The following is an 18105-nucleotide window of genomic DNA, read 5'->3' as shown; positions in this document are numbered from 1 at the left end:
GAGTAGGTTGGGTTTCTTCCTGCGGGGAGTCAATGCTTTGGCAGAGCACACCCAAAACATTATTATTGTGATTTGTTAACCACTGCTCACAAGGAAAAGGCATTGCCTCTGGGTTCTGTGGATTTTTTTTTTTCCCTACAGCTAAGCTAATCTGTGGCGATACTGCAGGTCCCAGCAGATGTCATATGAGGCTTTTTTTCCATGTGGAAGATCATGCTGATGATCTTCAAGCCTTCCACAAGGCTTGAATGAGACCAGGAGCTCACAAGCTTGTCTTAGCTTTTGGGACACACTGAATTTCCTCCATTTAGGGCATTTTGTTCTGTGATGTCCCACTGATGTACAGGTGAACCAGCTCTCTTCCTACCCACTGCCAAGGCACACAGAAACAACAACTGCGTGGGACTCAAAACACTAGTAGCGTGCTGTAGACAGGAACCCTGAAAGAGTTTTCAGCTCCCATTGTATTTCAGTGTCTCTCTTTCATTTCTCATGTCGCTGGCAGGGCAGGTTTGGGATGGTGCAAGCAGAAATTACCTGAGCCCAACCACAAGCCCAGATCAATCCAGGGAGATGTCCTGCATTTGAGGTCAGGCTGCTCCGTGGTGGAAGCAGTGACCAGGAGGACTCTCGATGCCCAGTCCCCAGCTGTTTGTGCCTGTAGGAAGCATTCTTCTAAGGAAACAAGAATATGCTTCAATGTTTGGAATTTTTTCCTCCCAAAGCATAAAGGTTTGCCCAAATGCTGAAGCTGTATCTGCTTCAAGTTCTTTGCAGTGCCTCATGTGTCCGCAGTGACTGATCTATAACCTGAAGGGGCTCCCCAAAATAAGGGTTAAGCCCTCATCCATCCCTGTCACTGGCAGCTTACCCCTAAATCTCTTTCTCCCTCCTGATGCCTATCCTGTGCAGACTTCAGGGATGGTTGGCTTAGACTGAAGAGGGAAGGGAGTTAACTTCACAGGATGCCTTTTTGCCTTCGATCCTACAAAGCAGTTAAAAAATTTGCATGATATTCATGGCTCTTTGTACTGCCTAGAGCCAGGCAAGATTAATAATACAAGAGCAGAGATCGAAACATTGATATATTTGTATTCATGAATTTTAATGTCAGAAGAAACCATCCTGGGCTGATCTCCTCTGTATCTAGACCCTTTGAACTTCTCCCAGATAGCTCCGTATGGAACCCAGTAGCTCACATTTGCCTAAGCCATATCTTCCAAAGAAGTTTTCAAGTTTGGATTTGAAGCTACCAAAGGATAGAAACTCCATTGTTTCCCTCGGTGCCAGTTTCACTGATCCATCACCTCCTGTTTAAAATGTGGGCTTTGTTTCCCGTTTGAGTTTGCTTGGCATATGGCTCCCAGCTATTAGTTCTCGTTATGCCTTTCTGTTAGATTAAAGAGCCCTTCAGTACCCGCAGCTTCTGCTTGAAAAGATGTTTGTGCACTATGGTCAACTTCTCAGTCCTCGCCGTTGTCGTTACAATAACTCGATTCAGGCTTCCTGGTCTCCCCACATCAGGCATTTCCTCCAGCCCTCAGATCCTCGCCCGTGGATATATTCTGTCCTGCTCGCTAGGACACAGCATCCCATTTTCAGCCATGTTCTGCATCCCTTGTTCATCGGTGGATAATTTTTATATCTGTTTCCATTAAAATATTGCAGGCAGATTTATCAGGCACACTTTGAATCATTCCGACTAACGAAATCAAGTTTGGAAGCACCTGTTTTCTCTGCAAGTGCTTCAACTATAAATAATATTACGGCTTTTCTTCAGTGCTTAATGAATTGAAGTCTGTATCAGATTTCCCATTATTTTGCCCGGAGCTGGTGTCAGTCAAGCCAGGGTGTATTTAGGAGGTTCTTCTTTGTATATCTTTGCTAAATCTTGGCACAGTGTTCTGGTGTTCGGGACCTGCCCCAGTGCTCCAGCACAGATTAAAACTGCACAGCAGTGGGCCAGCAATTTACACAGCCAGCTCTGTAAGGACTCCTGGGCACGCTGATTTCAGCCTGTTTATCCAGAGCAGATGGTGTTTCCAATTCTCCTTGCCTGCTGAGGAGCAGAAGGCACTTCACTGTCCCCCACCCCATCCGATGGGCACATGCCCCTGCCTTTCCCTAAATACTGAGCACCAAACCCTTCGGCCTCTCCTGCAGCACCACACCATGACACTTGTCTTCATTTCCCTCTGCTGATGGCCTGTACCATGGCTGGCGTTTCCTTGGTTTCTATTAAGCTGCTTACACAATTCCTAGCTGAAGAGACACCTAAACATGCACACAACTCCACAGCTTCTCCTTGAGCTTGGCCCTTTTGTCTTTTATTCCCAAGCCCAGCAGAAATTGAGATATGTCCAGTTTGACCTTACCCAGCCCTACAGCTGCAACCTTGAGCCTCCTGCTCCTCTGCCAACGTGTTCCAGCCCTGCTCTGTCCTGTTTTCCACCGGTGTAGCTGTCTCTTTTAACTAAGTTTCAAAAAGATGACATTTTGCAATGTATCACGTTGAAATGGATGAGTGCACGGAGGTCAGTTTTTTTCAGAAGCGAAAGGCGAATGCTGGGCTGTACAGGATGAGGTTTATTTTTGGCCTCGACTTGTGCCAGCGAGGATATTTCGTGGCCCTTTCTGCCAGGCCGATAGGCATATGCTCAGGATGTTCCCCGCCAGCTGGGATCTTTCTGGACCACAGCAGCGAGGCAGCCGATATTTGGACAGGTGACCAGGAGGAAACTCTGGTGATTCAGCAGGTGGGGTCCTTCCTTCCGAGTCAGTGCTGAAACACCAAACAGCGCTGGGTTGCCGGAGGATGTGTTTTTTATTGGAAATATTAAAACTGATCCAAGCACTCGTGCCTATTGAAAAATCGGATGATATTATACTTCAGAACGGTTATGAATGATAATCCGTTTAGGATTAATTTAGTTGGTGAAGGCTTTATTGCTTCTGCCATTCAGCGTTGGGAGGATGCTCGTTTCTTTTCCTAAAGCTTTCTGAAATAACAGGTGGCTCTGACTCGTTGATGGATCCCAACAGGATATTTACTGGGTGGGTTAGGATGCCCAGAATTGTATCCTGGGGATTCTCTGTATCAATTCAGGATCCATTTGCAGTTACACCTATGTATGCTGTCGGTGCAATGAATTGGACCAAAGCATTGTAACCTTTGGCTTTTTCACCATATGGAAGCAGATTTCCCTTTAGAGCATTTTAAGGTGTACAAGATATATCCAGGCATCTGTCCTGAGAGCTAGTGCTGGCTTGGATGGAGGATGCTGGTGAGGGGCAGCTCCTGCTGTGAGGTGTGATGGTCCCTGTGGTGTAAATACAGAATAACTGGGAGAATTTGTTGGAAAATTGTCTTTCTGCTCCACAGGGAAGACTGAACCACAAGAGACAGAATGGGAGAAAAATATAATAAGTGATCTACAATGACACTTAGGTCTGTTGTACATGAGAGCATCTGATTTACTTGCCCGAGGGCTCCTTTTGTGTGCTCCCCCTGCCAGCCTCGTGCAGGAGGCAGCTGAGAGCATCACCCTGCCCTGCTGCAGCACAATTACTCTGCATGGACATGCAGCTGTCATAAATCCTTTCTCCTGTGTTGTTTCTTGCAGGTAAACTATGACCACTTTACTACTAGTGTTTGTGTGTTTGCGAGCCATCACTGCGGCCACCTCTGTGGTGCTCTCAGGTACGTGCTGTGGGGCGCAGGGAGCCAGCACCGAGCAAGGTGCTGTATACTGGTCCCAAACCCAAGTGTAGGCATCTCTAGGTGTGCCCAAAAGTTGCTCTGTGTACACATGGGGCCCTTCGCCAGGTGGCTGCAGCCACAGTCCGTCACTGTCCTTATGCTTGGGGAGCTGGGGGGGTAGCTCAGCCAAAGGTGGATTTAGGGGGAAACCAAGGGAATTTCATCATTCCCCCTTTTTTCAGCCCTACCAGGTGTGATCTCGTGTTGCGGGCAGTAGGTACACTGCAGTACAGCCCTTCATTCCCTTCATTCCCACATCCCAACTCCCAAGAGCAACCATGGAACAAGGGTCATTGCTGTAACTTCCATTTCTGCAAAGCATTTCCTGCAGACTAGACCAAAAAGGGCTCACCTGAGCGTGTGGGTAGTTTTTGTAGCAGACAGGCATTGGGGATGTACAGAAGCACCGGATATTTTGGATAAAGTGCATTACCTCTGTAACCATTGCTTTGTTTGGGAACTGGCAGACAGTAGTGATGGCCTGGAAGTGAAGATACCTGAGCAGTCTCCCCTGCGCGTTGCCCTGGGCAGCTCCCTGAACATCCCCTGCTACTTCAACATCCCGGAGGAGGAGGACAGCAGTGCTCTGCTGACCCCGCGGATCAAGTGGAGCAAGCTCTCCAACGGGACAGAAGTTGTCTTGCTCGTGGCCACCGGTGGGAAAATCCGGCTCAACACGGAGTACAGGGAGGTGGTCTCCTTGCCCAATTACCCCGCCATCCCCACCGACGCCACCTTGGAAATCAAGGCGCTGAGATCCAACCACACCGGGATTTATCGCTGTGAAGTGATGTACGGGATTGAGGACAGGCAAGACACAATAGAGGTCCTGGTGAAAGGTGAGACCCTGCCTTTGCTGTTTCCTCCCAGGATCATTCTGGGCAGAAGGGAAGAAGAAATATATGGACAGGGAGGGTGCTGCTCTCCCCATAAGCATCAGCCCTTTTGGTCAGGCCTCAAACAGGGTCACAAACAAGTGAGCAGAAGCCATGGGCCAAGCTTTTATTTCAGCAGGTTAGCAGCAGACTAAACTGAGCAGAAATGACTCATGGCTGAGTACATGGCAATAAAAGGACTTTTCTGGCAGAAGGTGAGTTAGAGGCAGGAGGATGACGCCCTTGTCAGGAGGTGGTGCTGGGTGTGCTGAGCTATTGCTCAGAGCGAGGCAGGAACAGGGCTAGCGCAAAACCTGTTAATTCATCCAGACATTTTAGGAGATGGGATGCCCTCAGCTGGAGAATTGGTCTGTTCTGGAAAACCTTTCCCCACAGCCTTAAAAAGCCCACCCTACTCATGGGTGGATAAAAAATCCTTTTGTTTAAGGATCCTATGATCCTTATCTTTATCACGGGTCTTGCTTCCAGCACAGCAGGAGAAACGAGGAGCTTTCTGCTGGGCACAGGCACAGCACGGGCTGGGAGCCCCCACTTTGCCTCCCGGTGAATTTTCCACTTGGCTGGTGCCAGACCAGAGCGTGCAGGGAGCCTTCCCTCAGAAAGCCCCCTGCTAATCAAAAAACACAACTCACATTTTCAGATGATCCAGAGATTTTAAGTGGTATGCCTCGCATGAAATATTGTTATTTTTCCCTGGGTGTTTGCAGGAGCAGGGGGTTGCACCCTTCAAACACACGCAGCAGTCACCGAGTCACCCTGGGCTCGAGATGCTAAAACACAGAAAATCAGCACAAACATCCATCGTTTCTCATCCCTTTCTCCACATCCCTGACTCCTGTGGAAGGAAGGGGCTGGATCCTCCCCAGCAGGCATGCTGCTGATGCCCGTTGTGTTTTCCAGGCGTCGTGTTCCACTACAGAGCCATCTCCACGAGGTACACCTTGAACTTCGAGAAGGCCAAGCAGGCCTGTATCCAGAACAGCGCCGTCATTGCTACCCCCGAGCAGCTGCAGGCTGCCTACGAGGACGGGTACGAGCAGTGCGATGCCGGCTGGCTGGCTGACCAGACTGTCAGGTAAGGGCAGGGCTGTGATGTGAGGGCAGGAGTCCCGTGATGAGCTGCGGGATGGGGGCGGGTGGGATGAAGCTGTGAAATAGAGGGTCTCGTGATTGCTGGTGTGCAGGGGGAGGTGTGGGCTGCAAGGTTTTTCCTACCGGGTAGGGATCTTTAGGAGGAGAGCTGAGTGGACGACAGCTTAACCCCAATCCTTCCTCTCTGATGAACAAAACAGATGCTAAGGAAAGATCCCCGAGTGTGGCTCAGCCCCCACAAAGAGGCACCTTGGCGTGGAGCCTGGGGCCATGGTGGGGAGGGCAGGACAGCAGGTCTCAGGGGGTCCTGCTCCCACCTCCCCACACATTTTCTCCCCCCAGGTACCCCATCCACCTGCCCCGGGAGCGCTGTTACGGCGACAAGGATGAGTTTCCAGGAGTGAGGACCTACGGTGTCCGTGAGACTGATGAAACCTATGATGTTTACTGCTATGCAGAGCAAATGCAAGGTGATTCGGGGGGGGTTCTTGCCAGGTGCAGGAGCTGCCAAAGCTCTGTTCGTGCCTAGAGCAGACAACAGTGCACAAAGGGCCTAGAAGACGGCAGGTTACAGATGAAAAACACATCATCCCCCAGCCAGGCCGCATGTTCTCTACGGTGTCTTTGTTAGACCTTGGACGATTTTAATGTCAAATGACTAATGCAGCCCAGAGGGTGGAGCTGGACTAACCTCCACCAGAGGCCGTGCCATCCTGCTTGTCTCTGCTCACTCATTCAGGGCTGTGATATCCAGAAGTGTCCACCACCCGTGGTTATAATAGGGGCTCAATGAAATATTCAGCACATCAGAAGTGAAATTGTCCTTTATTTTCCTCTTACCCTGTGACTCCAGCTAGCTGAGCGTGTTTCCCTTCAGTTATCTGCTCCACAAGTCTCCCTTTCTTTTGGTCTCTAGAGATAGTCACAAGGTGGGGCTGCAACTCAGCTGTAGCGCACAGGATTTTTTCCTCTTACCCACACTCAGGATTGGGAAAGGAGAAAGAGAAGGAACTGGGATTAAACCCGACACCAAATCCCTGTGCTGACGGATGCTCTGCTTGCAGGCAAAGTCTTCTACGCCACCTCCCCCGAGAAGTTCACCTTCCAGGAAGCATTCGACAAGTGCCGCAGCCTGGGAGCGCGGCTGGCCACCACGGGGGAGCTGTACCTGGCCTGGAAGGACGGCATGGACATGTGCAGCGCGGGCTGGCTGGCCGACCGCAGCGTCCGCTACCCCATCTCCAGAGCACGGCCCAACTGCGGGGGCAACCTGGTGGGCGTGCGGACAGTGTACCTGTACGTCAACCAGACGGGGTACCCGCACCCCCACTCCCGCTACGATGCCATCTGCTACAGCGGTGAGTGCAGTAAGGGACGTCTCTGTACCCTGCAGGCAAGGAGCAGCTCCTTGGCCACAGCTAAATGAGCCTGAAATGGTCCCCAGTGCTTTTCTTTTGTCGCAGTGCTCACCGGAGGTTTTTCTGTTCTGGTTTGAAAGAGGACCAGGTGGGACTACCCAAATATTTCTTGAGAAAACATCCAGTAGTGTAGTCTAGGAGCGTGAATTAAATTCATTGTAATAATTCACACAGGCTGATGGACGGGAGAATTTTCCACTCTTGGTCATTTTTCATCTCAGGCACTGCCAGGTAGAAATTCAGTGTTACTGGTCACTGAGGCAAAGGGACCTGGTCTGAATCCCTCATTTATGTTCAGGTTGGAAGCAAAGAGTCCAGAAAGTGCACGGGTGCCTGTGCTGTGCAGGAGGGCTCCAGGAAGGGGGGAGCAACACAGTCCTCTGCACCCCAGTGCCCCCACACCTTCCAGCTTCGGTAGCAGACATGGAACAGAGCCCAGGTGCTTTTTGTACAGGACTTTAAATGCTGGAAAAGAGGAGAAAAGAGAACAGATCTGACCCTGTCTAGTGCTGTGATGTGGTGCAGACACTTAGTTTCCGTGCTGGGATAAATCAGAGGCTGCAGCAGTCTCTGGCAACTGTAAATGGGGCAAAATTGCACCTGGGAAGTGCGGAGCATCCCTGCGATGCCCTCTTTCTTCTAACTGCACTCTTCTCCCTGCAGCGAGAAGGGGGCGAAGCACAGCTGTGTACGGTCAGCTCAGGGCAGCCAGCAGCCAGCATTCGAATAAGGCTTCCGTCTTTGCAGAAATGATAAGAAGAAAATGTGTTTTGAAACCCTTTTTCCCAGGCCTATTGTGCCAAATAGGTGTGTTCAGTGTATCAGAAGGTCCAAGTGCCTGTCCCTGTAAAACCTCTCAGACTTCTTGGTATCCATCAATGTGGCCAAGCCAAAGCTGGTTCCATCAGCACAGCTCTCCGGTTATCTCAGGGCAAGCATTCAAAACCTCTGAGTACAGCCAGTCCTTGTCTGAACATCTCTGTCTAATTTATTGAACCCTTTAAGATCTAAGAGGTACGACCTAAAATGAACTAGCAGGAAAATGGAATTGGAAGTAAATAGAGTGGGGACAACAGTCTTAGAGGCAAAGCCTGGCAGTGTCTTGTTAGCTCTCCCTCCCCAGCAGATACTTGCCTTGCTGTGTTTCCATCCCTCCCTGACCTCAGTTCTGTTTGATGCTGCTCTTTAAGCCCCCATCCCTGCTGTAGGCTGATGCTCAGTGGAGCATCAACAAGCACGTTCTCCTACCCCTGAGGGATGTGGCTTGTGCAGGAAGGTGATTTGGGAGGGGACAGGTGGAAGTGATGCGCTTGATCAGGTGTGTTTGGTGATGGAGGAAGCGTTCTTGGATGTGGTGAGTTCCTAGGTCCTCGCAGAACAGAAGGAGGCAGTGATCCTGGTGAGACTTCTTGCTCTTAGTGTGAGGCTCCAGGTGTCTCCCTGCACCTCTCTTGGGCTCAGACCTGCTGTGGAGGTTTCCCCAGTCCCCTGCTTTCCCCCGGCCACCTTAAATTCCTTGCAGCAGGCACTAGAGGTCAGTGCAGACTTGGATATGGGCAAGATGCTCCCGGGAACGAGAGCTGGGAGGAGAACAGGGAAAGTCCTCTGCTTTCCCAGCTGTGGTGAGTCATTGCCTCGAACTCATCAACATCCAAGGCCAGGCTGGATGGGGCTTTGGGCAGCCTGGTCTGCTGGGAGGTGTCCCTGCCCATGGCAGGGGGTTGGAGCTGGACAGGCTTTAAGGTCCCTTCCAACCCAAGCCATCCTGTGATTCCAAGATCTATGCCCTCCGTGCTGGGCAGTCGTAGAGTGGAGAAAGGAAAGCCATGTGTTTTACCAGAACATCAGGATTTTCCTGCTAACCTCACAGCCAGCAAACACCCAGCTCCTCCAAGGCAGCCCCAGCAGCGCACACCTCTCAGGACTGCCCCCAGCTCACGTTGCTCTGTCTCATGATGCAGGTGATGACTTTGAGGCTCTAGTCCCGGGACAGTTCACCGACGAGGTGGGCAGCGAGCTGGGCAGTGCTTTCACCGTGCAGACCGTCACCCAGACCGAGGTGGAGCTGCCCCTGCCCCGCAACGCCACCGAGGAGGAGGCCCGCGGCAGCATCGCGACCCTGGAGCCCATGGAGATCACCCCCGCTGCCACCGAGCTGTACGAGGGCTTCACCAGCTTCCCCGATCTCCTCGCCACCATTGCCACAGGAGAGACAGCATTCCCTGGGGAGGAGAACGTGACCAGAGAGGAAGTCACGGAGGTGTGGGCTGTGCCCGAAGAGGTCACGACGTTGGTGTCAGTCACCACTGTCACCACCGAAATGGCAGAGGTGAGCTCGGTGGAGGAGGCCATAGGGGTGACAGCCACACCAGGGCTGGAGCCTGCCTCGGCGTTCACAGTGGAAGATCATCTTGTGCGAGTGACAGCAGCCCCTGATGTCGCCCTCATCCCCCGGCAGCCCATTTCCCCCACCGGTAAGTCAGCACGACTCTGAGAAGCCTGAAGGTCAGCTTCTAGAAATAACTATTCAGCTGAAAAGTCTGAGCTTCTGCCATCGCAGAGGGCACCCAGCTCTCTGGAGGCACGCAGGCCTGTTTGGGGTCACAGGCAGGCTGAACGCCTCCACTGTGGTGGGACAGGAGGGCTGTGGGACACCTCAACATGTGCTGGAAGGGCTCAGGTGGCTGCTGCTTGGGGCTGCAGTGGTCATATCTACATTCCCATGGACATCTGGCTCCAGGGAAGGGGGAAATCAAGGTAGCAAGATCCCAGAGCAGGGCTAAAGAGATCCCCAGAGCATCACCCTATAAAACAGCAAAGCTCAATGAGTGAGGGATCTCCATCAGAGTGGGTTTGACAGGCGGCAGCCCTTGCATTGCCATCAGGAAGATCCTATCTGGTCACACACCTCGGTTTGGCAGGTTCCTGTCTGCCTTGTCTCACCGTGTCTCCTCTTCCCCCAGGTGTGGTGTTTCACTACCGTGCCGCCACCAGCAGATACGCCCTCTCCTTCGTGCAGGCCCAGCAGGCCTGCCTGCAGAACAACGCGGTTATCGCCACCCCCGAGCAGCTCCAGGCTGCCTACGAGGCTGGCTTCGATCAGTGCGATGCCGGCTGGCTGCGGGACCAGACAGTCAGGTAAAACCATATGGAGGAGGGCAAGGCACCCCCTGAAATGACTTTTCGGCCATGAGCTTGGGGCTTCACTCTGGTCTGCCCTGCTGCTCTGATCGTCAGCAGCTGAAGCTGCCCTAAGGCTGTCTCATAATATCTTCTAGTGACCAATAGACCTTTCTTCTCAACCTGTCCCACCCCTTTCCTAATCTGTGTGAGCATCCTGCAGTGCTGAGCCTCACAGCATACTGACACATTGCAGGAAAGATGGAGGAAAAAATTGTATTCACTGCCCTGAGCTGGAAGTGCGGGTTAAATTTGTTTCCAGGTTGTGCTGGGGTCTCTGAGCACCTCTAAATGTGAAGTTTTTATGTCCTGTTCCCAAATACATTGAGATCTTTCATCCAGATCACATAAGGCTGACCTTGGGTTGCCTCCTCTCTTCCCTCTATAGGTATCCCATCGTGAATCCCCGCAGTAACTGTGTGGGAGACAAGGAGAGCTCTCCGGGCGTGCGGTCCTACGGCATGCGCCCAGCCTCAGAGACCTACGACGTGTACTGCTACATCGACAGGCTAAAGGGTGTGTTGTCCCCGTTCCTCTGAGCTCTGCTGTGGAACAAAACGTGCTCCACACCCCCACGTCTGGGGTTGGGCAGATGTGCCACAGGATGCCAAGGGTGGTGAGTTTCCAAGACTCATGCTTGTCTTTTCCATTATCTCTCAGGTGAGGTGTTCTTTGCCACCCAACCAGAGCAGTTCACCTTCCAAGAAGCCCAGCAGTACTGTGAGAGCCAAAATGCCACCCTGGCCTCTGTTGGGCAGCTCCACGCTGCCTGGAAGCAGGGCCTGGATAGATGCTACCCAGGCTGGTTAGCCGATGGCAGCCTGCGGTATCCCATCGTGAGCCCCCGGCCCGCCTGCGGGGGAGATGCACCCGGTGTCAGGACCATCTACCAGCACTACAACCAGACGGGATTTCCCGACCCGCTGTCACGGCATCATGCCTTCTGCTTCAGAGGTACCATCCTACCCCTCGTAGGCCATAAACACCTTCCTGCTCGGGGAACAGGGCTTCATGAGGGAGCTTGGGCACATCAGGGTCCCGGTTTGGGATAAGCAGGATCCACCAAAGAGTTGCTTCTTCTGGGAACTCAAAGGCACATCCTCATAATTATCTATTTACTTTATTGTCTTGATAAGCCCTCAGAGGAAAAGTCTCACACAATTCCCTCTGCCTCCACTTCTCTGCTCAGCTTGTCAGAAGTAATCTCCCACTATCAGTCTTTGTCTACTTTTTCACCATGGGTCATTATTTTTGTGTCTGGCTCATCCCTTATGCAGCCACTTCACCTGAGAATGCGAATTCCTGGAAACTCCCTCCATATCTTTCTTTTCCAGCTCTGCCATCTGTGGAGGAGGAGGGGGTTACCTCACTCTTTGAAGAAGAGGTGATGGTAACCCAAGTGATCCCTGGAGTGGAGGGGATACCTTCTGGGGAGGAAACTACTGTGGAGATGGAGTTATCCACCGAAATTGAGAATCAAACAGCCTGGGGAACAGAGGTCTTCCCAACTGACATATCGCTGCTCTCAGGTGGGTCAGGTGCTTCTCCATCTCTTGGGTCATGTTTGGCTGCTCTTGTAGGGCCAGGGCACTCCTAAAATAAACAGGATGTGTCCTCACATGAGGGAATCCTCTCCCAATGCATCCAGGAATCAAAGAGGAAGCTCAGTGGTCTCCTATCATGTGGAGTTAGCTCTTCACATAACAGCCTCAGGTGCATTTCAGAAGAGTGTGCTGGGAAGCGTGGAGGTGCTCAGGACATATCCTGTGCAGTTAACAGTTATTTAAGATATTTTACTCATTAACAAATTTGAGAGGATCAAAGGGTTTTTGCAAATGCCTTTATCCCAAAGGTGATTTTATTATTTTATTAGATATCAGTTTGGAGGTAAAGTCGGTAGGGAAGTTGCTGACAGCTTCTTTAAAATTGTTTAGTAAATGATTGTCCTATCTCCCTCTCCTTTTCCCTTCCTTTTTTTTTTCCAGTGAGCCCATCTGCTTTTCCTCCAGCTACCGTACTACCAGAGGAAACAAGTACCAATGCTTCCATCACCGAAGTGTCAGTGTCAGGAGAGATCCCTGAATCCGGAGAGCACCAAGTCAGTGGTGAATCTTCAGCATCAGGGTGGGTATCTGGAGCCCCAGATACAAGCGGAGAACCAACTTCTGGAGGTTTTGAGCTTAGTGGAGAACACTCAGGGATTGGAGAAAGTGGATTACCATCTGTAGACCTGCATACCAGTGGCTTTGTACCTGGAGAAAGTGGCCTGCCCTCCGGGGACCTGAGTGGCTTGCCTTCTGGCACTGTTGATATCAGTGGCTTACCTTCTGCAGAGGAAGATATAATTGTGTCTGCTTCCAGGATACCAGACATTAGCGGGATGCCTTCTGGAGCTGAAAGCAGCGGGCTGCATTCTGGCTTTAGCGGAGAAATCTCTGGTACTGAACTCATCAGCGGCCTGCCGTCTGGAGAGGAAAGCGGGCTCGCCTCTGGCTTTCCTACCGTCTCTCTTGTGGACTCCACCTTGGTGGAAGTTGTAACAACGGCACCGGGACGGCAAGAGGAGGGAAAAGGATCGATTGGAGTCAGTGGTGAAGGAGAGCTATCAGGGTTTCCATCTGCTGAGTGGGACACCAGTGGAGGAGCCAGGGGGTTGCCCTCAGGAGCTGAAACCAGCGGAGAGCCCTCAGGGCTGCCTGAGCTCAGCGGGGAGCCCTCAGGGGTGCCTGAGCACAGCGGGGAACCTTTTGGGGTGCCTGAGCTCAGCGGGGAGCCCTCTGGGGTGCCTGAGCTCAGCGGGTTCCCCTCGGGGCTGGATGTCAGCGGAGAACCTTCTGGAGTACCTGAGGTGAGCGGTGTGGTGGACCTCAGCGGCCTTACTTCTGGTGGTGATGGAAGCGGTGAGGCCTCAGGCGTTACCTTCATAAATGCCAGCTTGGAGGAGGTGACAACCCCTTCACCCGCAGAAGCAGAAGCGAAAGAGATTTTGGAGATCAGTGGATTGCCCTCAGGAGGTGGGGAGACATCAGGCATGGCGTCTGGGGGGTTGGAGCTCAGTGGCCAGCCTTCAGGACACATGGACTTTGGTGGGAGTGTTTCTGGGGTGCTCGAGATGAGCGGACTTCCAAGCGGGGTCATCGACGGCAGCGGAGAAGTCTCTGGTGTGGATGTCAGCAGCGGCCTGCCTTCTGGAGAGGAAAGTGGACTCCCCTCTGGCTTTCCTACCGTCTCTCTTGTGGATACTACTTTGGTAGAAGTTGTGACGCAGACATCAGTTGCACAAGAAGTGGGAGAAGGGCCGTCTGGGGTGATGGAGATCAGTGGATTTCCTTCTGGAGACAGAGGACTATCTGGAGAAGGGTCTGGAGCCGTGGAGTCTAGTGGGTTTCCTTCAGGGACGGGAGACTTCAGTGGAGAGCCATCTGGGGTCCCGTATTTCAGTGGGGACACTTCTGGAGCTACGGATATAAGTGGACAATCTTCAGCAGTGACTGATATCAGCGGGGAGGTCTCAGGACTTCCAGAAGTCACTTTAGTCACTTCTGATTTACTAGAAGTTGTGACGAGACCAACAGTTTCACAGGAACTGGGTGGGGAAGCGGCTGTCACCTTCCCCTATGGTTTTGGGCCAAGCGGTGAGGCCTCTGCATCTGGTGAACTCAGTGGGGAAACATCTGCGCTGCCAGAAAGTGGCATAGAAACATCAACAGTTTATGAAACCAGCGGTGAAACATCTGCATATCCTGAGGTGACTGTAGAGACATCCACGATTCAAGAAATCAGTGGGGAAACATCTGCATATCCTGAGGTCAGTGTAGAAACATCCACGATTCAAGAAATCAGTGGGGAAACGTCTGCATATCCTGAGATTAGTGTAGAGACATCCACAATTCAAGAAATCAGTGGGGAAACATCTGCGTTTCCTGAAATTAGCCTAGAAACATCCACAATTCAGGAAGTAAGTGGAGAAACATCTGCATTTCCCGAAATAAGCATAGAAACATCAACAAGGCAAGAAGCCCGGGGTGAAACATCTGGCTTCCCTGAGATTAGCATAGAGACATCCACGATTCAGGAAGTCAGTGGGGAAACGTCTGCCTTTCCTGAAATGAGCACTGAAACATCCACCATTCAAGAAATCAGTGGGGAAAGTTCTGCCTTTCCTGAAATTAGAATAGAAACATCCACCGTTCAAGAAATTAGTGGGGAAAGCTCTGCCTTTCCTGAAATTAGAATAGAAACATCCACAAGTCAAGAAGCCCGGGGTGAAACATCTGGCTTCCCTGAGATTAGCATAGAAGCCTCCACTGTTCATGAAACCAGTGGAGAAACATCTGCCTTTCCTGAAATTACCATAGAAGCCTCCACAGTCCATGAAACCAGTGGAGAAACATCTGCCTTTCCTGAAATTAGCATAGAGACATCCACAGTCCATGAAATTAGTGGGGAAAGCTCTGCCTTTCCTGAAATTAGAATAGAAACATCCACAAGTCAAGAAGCAAGGGGTGAAACATCTGGTTTTCCTGAGATTAGCATAGAAGCCTCCACGGTCCATGAAACCAGTGGGGAAGCATCTGCATTGCCTGAAATTAGCATCGAAACTTCGACAGTTCGTGAAATCAGTGGAGAGACATCTGCATTTCCCGAAATCAGCATAGAAACTTCGACAGTCCACGAAATCAGTGGCGAAACATCTGCATTTCCTGATATTAGTGTAGAAACTTCGACAGTCCATGAAATTAGTGGTGAGACGTCTGCGTATCCTGAAATTAGAATAGAAACGTCCACAAGTCAAGAAGCCCGGGGTGAAACATCTGGCTTTCCTGAGATTAGCATAGAAACGTCCACTGTTCATGAAACCAGCGGGGAAACATCTGCATTTCCCGAAATTAGCACAGAAACGTCAACAAGACAAGAAGCCCGGGGTGAAACCTCTGCCTATCCTGAAATTAGCATTGAAACATCCACCATTCAAGAAGTAAGTGGGGAAAGCTCTGCCTTTCCTGAAATTAGAATAGAAACACCCACAAGTCAAGAAGCCCGGGGTGAAACCTCTGCCTATCCTGAGATCACTATAGAAGCCTCCACTGCCCATGAAACCAGTGGGGAAACATCTGCATTGCCTGCTGTTAACATGGAAACTGCTGCCACATCTCTGGCCAGTGGTGAGCCCTCCGGTGCTCCTGAGGGGAAGGAAATCCATGATGAAACGTCGGGAGCTGCGACACACTCAGTCACAGGCGTTTCGGGGGAAACCTCTGTCCCAGACGTTGTAATTAGTACCAGCACTCCAGATGTTGAACTAACTCAGGGACCCAGGAGCCCTGAGGAGGCTCAGCTCGAAATAGAGCCCTCCACTCCCGCGGCATCAGGACAAGAGACAGAAACAGCCGCTGTCCTGGACAACCCCCCTCTGCCAGCCACCGCTACTGCTGCTCTGCCTCAAGCCTCACAAGAAGCCATCGATGCATTAGGACCCACCACAGAAGGTACTGTGCCTTCTCCTAACCCTAACACTACGGAGGGGAGGGGGAGGGAGGAGGCGAGGGGGCATAGCTGTTACTTTTTGCTTCTTCTACAGCCAAGAGCATTAACGCAGAAGCAGACTGAAGAAGAACATTATTATGGTGGGAAGCCATAAAAATGGGGGGGTCCCACTATCCGTTAACAGCTGAAACCTCATGGTCTCAGTCCCTCATGCAGCAATCATTGGTGTCCCCAGAGAAACCTGTGGTTAACACCCCAACCGTGGGGACAGTTCTGCAGAGGGAATGCTCCTGTGCCACACTGCAGCAACACGAGCACACGAGGCCCCAAACCACGTCATGTTCAGTAGCTCCTGTCTTAACAGATGATAGGCTGTGCCGGGTAGGTACTAATTATCCAGCCCCTGTAACCGCATCCCCAGGAGCCTTGCAGGTGGCTTTCCTTCCCCTGCTGCACCTTGTAGGAGGCATCGGTCGCTCCTCGGAGCTGCAGCTCCTGGTGGATGCGGCTGCAGCCCAGCCCCGATGAGCAGCCCAGTGGAGCTGCCAGGAACACGGCGGGGGCATCGTCTGCTTCTGCCCCCAGGTCCATGGCTGATTGCTGGCACCTAGGTGAGCTCTCCCCTCCGTGCTGCTGGAGGGGGGGCTGCAAAAAGAGTATTCTGTGAACGATTGGCGAGAGCCGCTGGGTGTGATATGGCTGGCAAAGGCACCAAGGCATTCACGCCCCAGCTGAAATTGCTCTTAGCCATCGCTATCATCTAAAGAAAACAACATCTTTTTTTCTTCTCATGTGGAAACTAAAGCAAAGACGGCTCCGCCCGCCGGAGACTTCCACCCTGGCTGAGGGACGTGGCTGAGAAGTTGGATAAGGCAGGCTGCGAGCCTCTGCCCTGTTTTGTTTCTCTTTCCGTGATGTGCTGACTGGCTGCCCGGACCGCCGGGTGTTTCCAAGCACTTGCTCCATGGCTGCAGGCTGGCCATCAGCTGCTGCGCAGCGCCGAGGGGCTGAGAGGCAAAACGAGCCAGCTGGGGACCAAAATCTCTGCTCTGCGCCTTGTCACTGCTGGCTGTGACATTAGCACTGGGCACACTGCTCCCGTCTTTGTGCTGCCCTTTGGCACAGAGCGTGGCCACCCTCCGGTCTGCATCCTGTGCTGCTCTCTGCAGTGCAAACGGGCAAAATGCGTGAGGTGATGCTCACAGCAAGCCAACGCTGCCTTCTGGCAGCCCCGCTGATAGATGTGCTTCCCTCCACCCTGCCCCTTTTTGGTGCTTTAGCAGGACCCACTGCTGCCAAGTATAAACAGATACAATATTTAAATCTGAGCAGCCTTGTATGGTGAAAATGCTTCGCTAGCTTTCTGACAACCATGCAGCAAGCAGTGCTGACGTGCCTTGGAGGCATTGGGATGCTACAAGGAGAAGAAGAGCAGGGGCATTGTCATGCCTGCCAGCCACTGCTTCTTGGCCAGGAAGGAGCCCAGGAACACAACATGTCCCACGACATCCCTGGCCATGGCTTGGTTTCACTTTGCTACTGCCAGTAGCAGGTTCTGGGGCATGGGCCCCATTACAAAACCATTCGTGCTTGTGCTGTGGCATAAAGGTGCTACATGTGCTTTAGGTGCGTCACGGTTCTGGACGGGCTGCACCTTCACGTTGGGCACTCTGCAGAAGCATGGCACAAAAATATCTGCAAAGAGACTGACTCAGTTCCTTCTAGCAGAAGTAATTCATCCTGCCCCCTTCCCATCTTACCTCCTGCACTGGTTAATCCGCACCCCGTGGCACAGGCAGCTGGATTTGGCAAGGGTCTGTAAATGCAGGGCTGTGTGAAGCTCAGCCTGGTTTCTAACTTCGTTTCCATCCTCGAGGCAGTCTGAACGAGTTCCCTCTGCATCACTTCTCTCTGAGACACCAGGTAGTTGCAGACCTTTGTTCAGCCCTGGTCCCACACATCCCTGCAGAGCCTCTGCACAGCAGATGCTGCAGGCATGGGCGAGGACAAGGCATTAGGGTGGTTCCAGGGCCTGGGGCTTGGGAACTTCGTACCCAAAAATCTTCTTAGCACACCTAACGAGCCCTGCTTTTGGGCCATGCTCACTGCCACGTCCTAGCCTGGAGGTAAAAACAAGTCAGCAAAGGCGGAGGCGAGGGGAAGGAAAGGAACCAGCCAGTGAGGCTCAGCAAAAGAAAAAAAAATTGGCCCCAAAGTATGGTTTTATTTCACTGCTTATTCTTTTTATAAATTACCCACAAGGCGATTGCCA

At 52.0% G+C, this 18105-nt stretch overlaps 1 protein-coding gene across 3 annotated transcripts in view; it reads left to right on the top strand.

The window, feature by feature from the left end:
* ACAN (aggrecan) overlaps positions 1–18105 on the top strand; it is a 46808-nt gene that overhangs the window by 16698 nt on the left and 12005 nt on the right. For all 3 annotated transcript variants that reach the window (XM_072043360.1, XM_038184926.2, XM_027466277.3), the window contains 11 exons: positions 3624–3700; positions 4228–4599; positions 5557–5731; positions 6091–6218; positions 6813–7106; positions 9128–9640; positions 10130–10304; positions 10735–10862; positions 11007–11300; positions 11681–11875; positions 12332–15835. In XM_072043360.1, the coding sequence (XP_071899461.1) occupies positions 3631–3700; positions 4228–4599; positions 5557–5731; positions 6091–6218; positions 6813–7106; positions 9128–9640; positions 10130–10304; positions 10735–10862; positions 11007–11300; positions 11681–11875; positions 12332–15835 (5848 nt within the window). In that variant the 5' untranslated portion in view covers positions 3624–3630. The remainder of the gene's footprint in view (positions 1–3623; positions 3701–4227; positions 4600–5556; positions 5732–6090; positions 6219–6812; positions 7107–9127; positions 9641–10129; positions 10305–10734; positions 10863–11006; positions 11301–11680; positions 11876–12331; positions 15836–18105) is intronic.

This window comes from Anas platyrhynchos, chromosome 11 (assembly GCF_047663525.1).
Source record: "Anas platyrhynchos isolate ZD024472 breed Pekin duck chromosome 11, IASCAAS_PekinDuck_T2T, whole genome shotgun sequence".
Taxonomy (NCBI): domain Eukaryota; kingdom Metazoa; phylum Chordata; class Aves; order Anseriformes; family Anatidae; genus Anas; species Anas platyrhynchos.
This window is presented reverse-complemented; position numbering and strand designations above follow the sequence as displayed.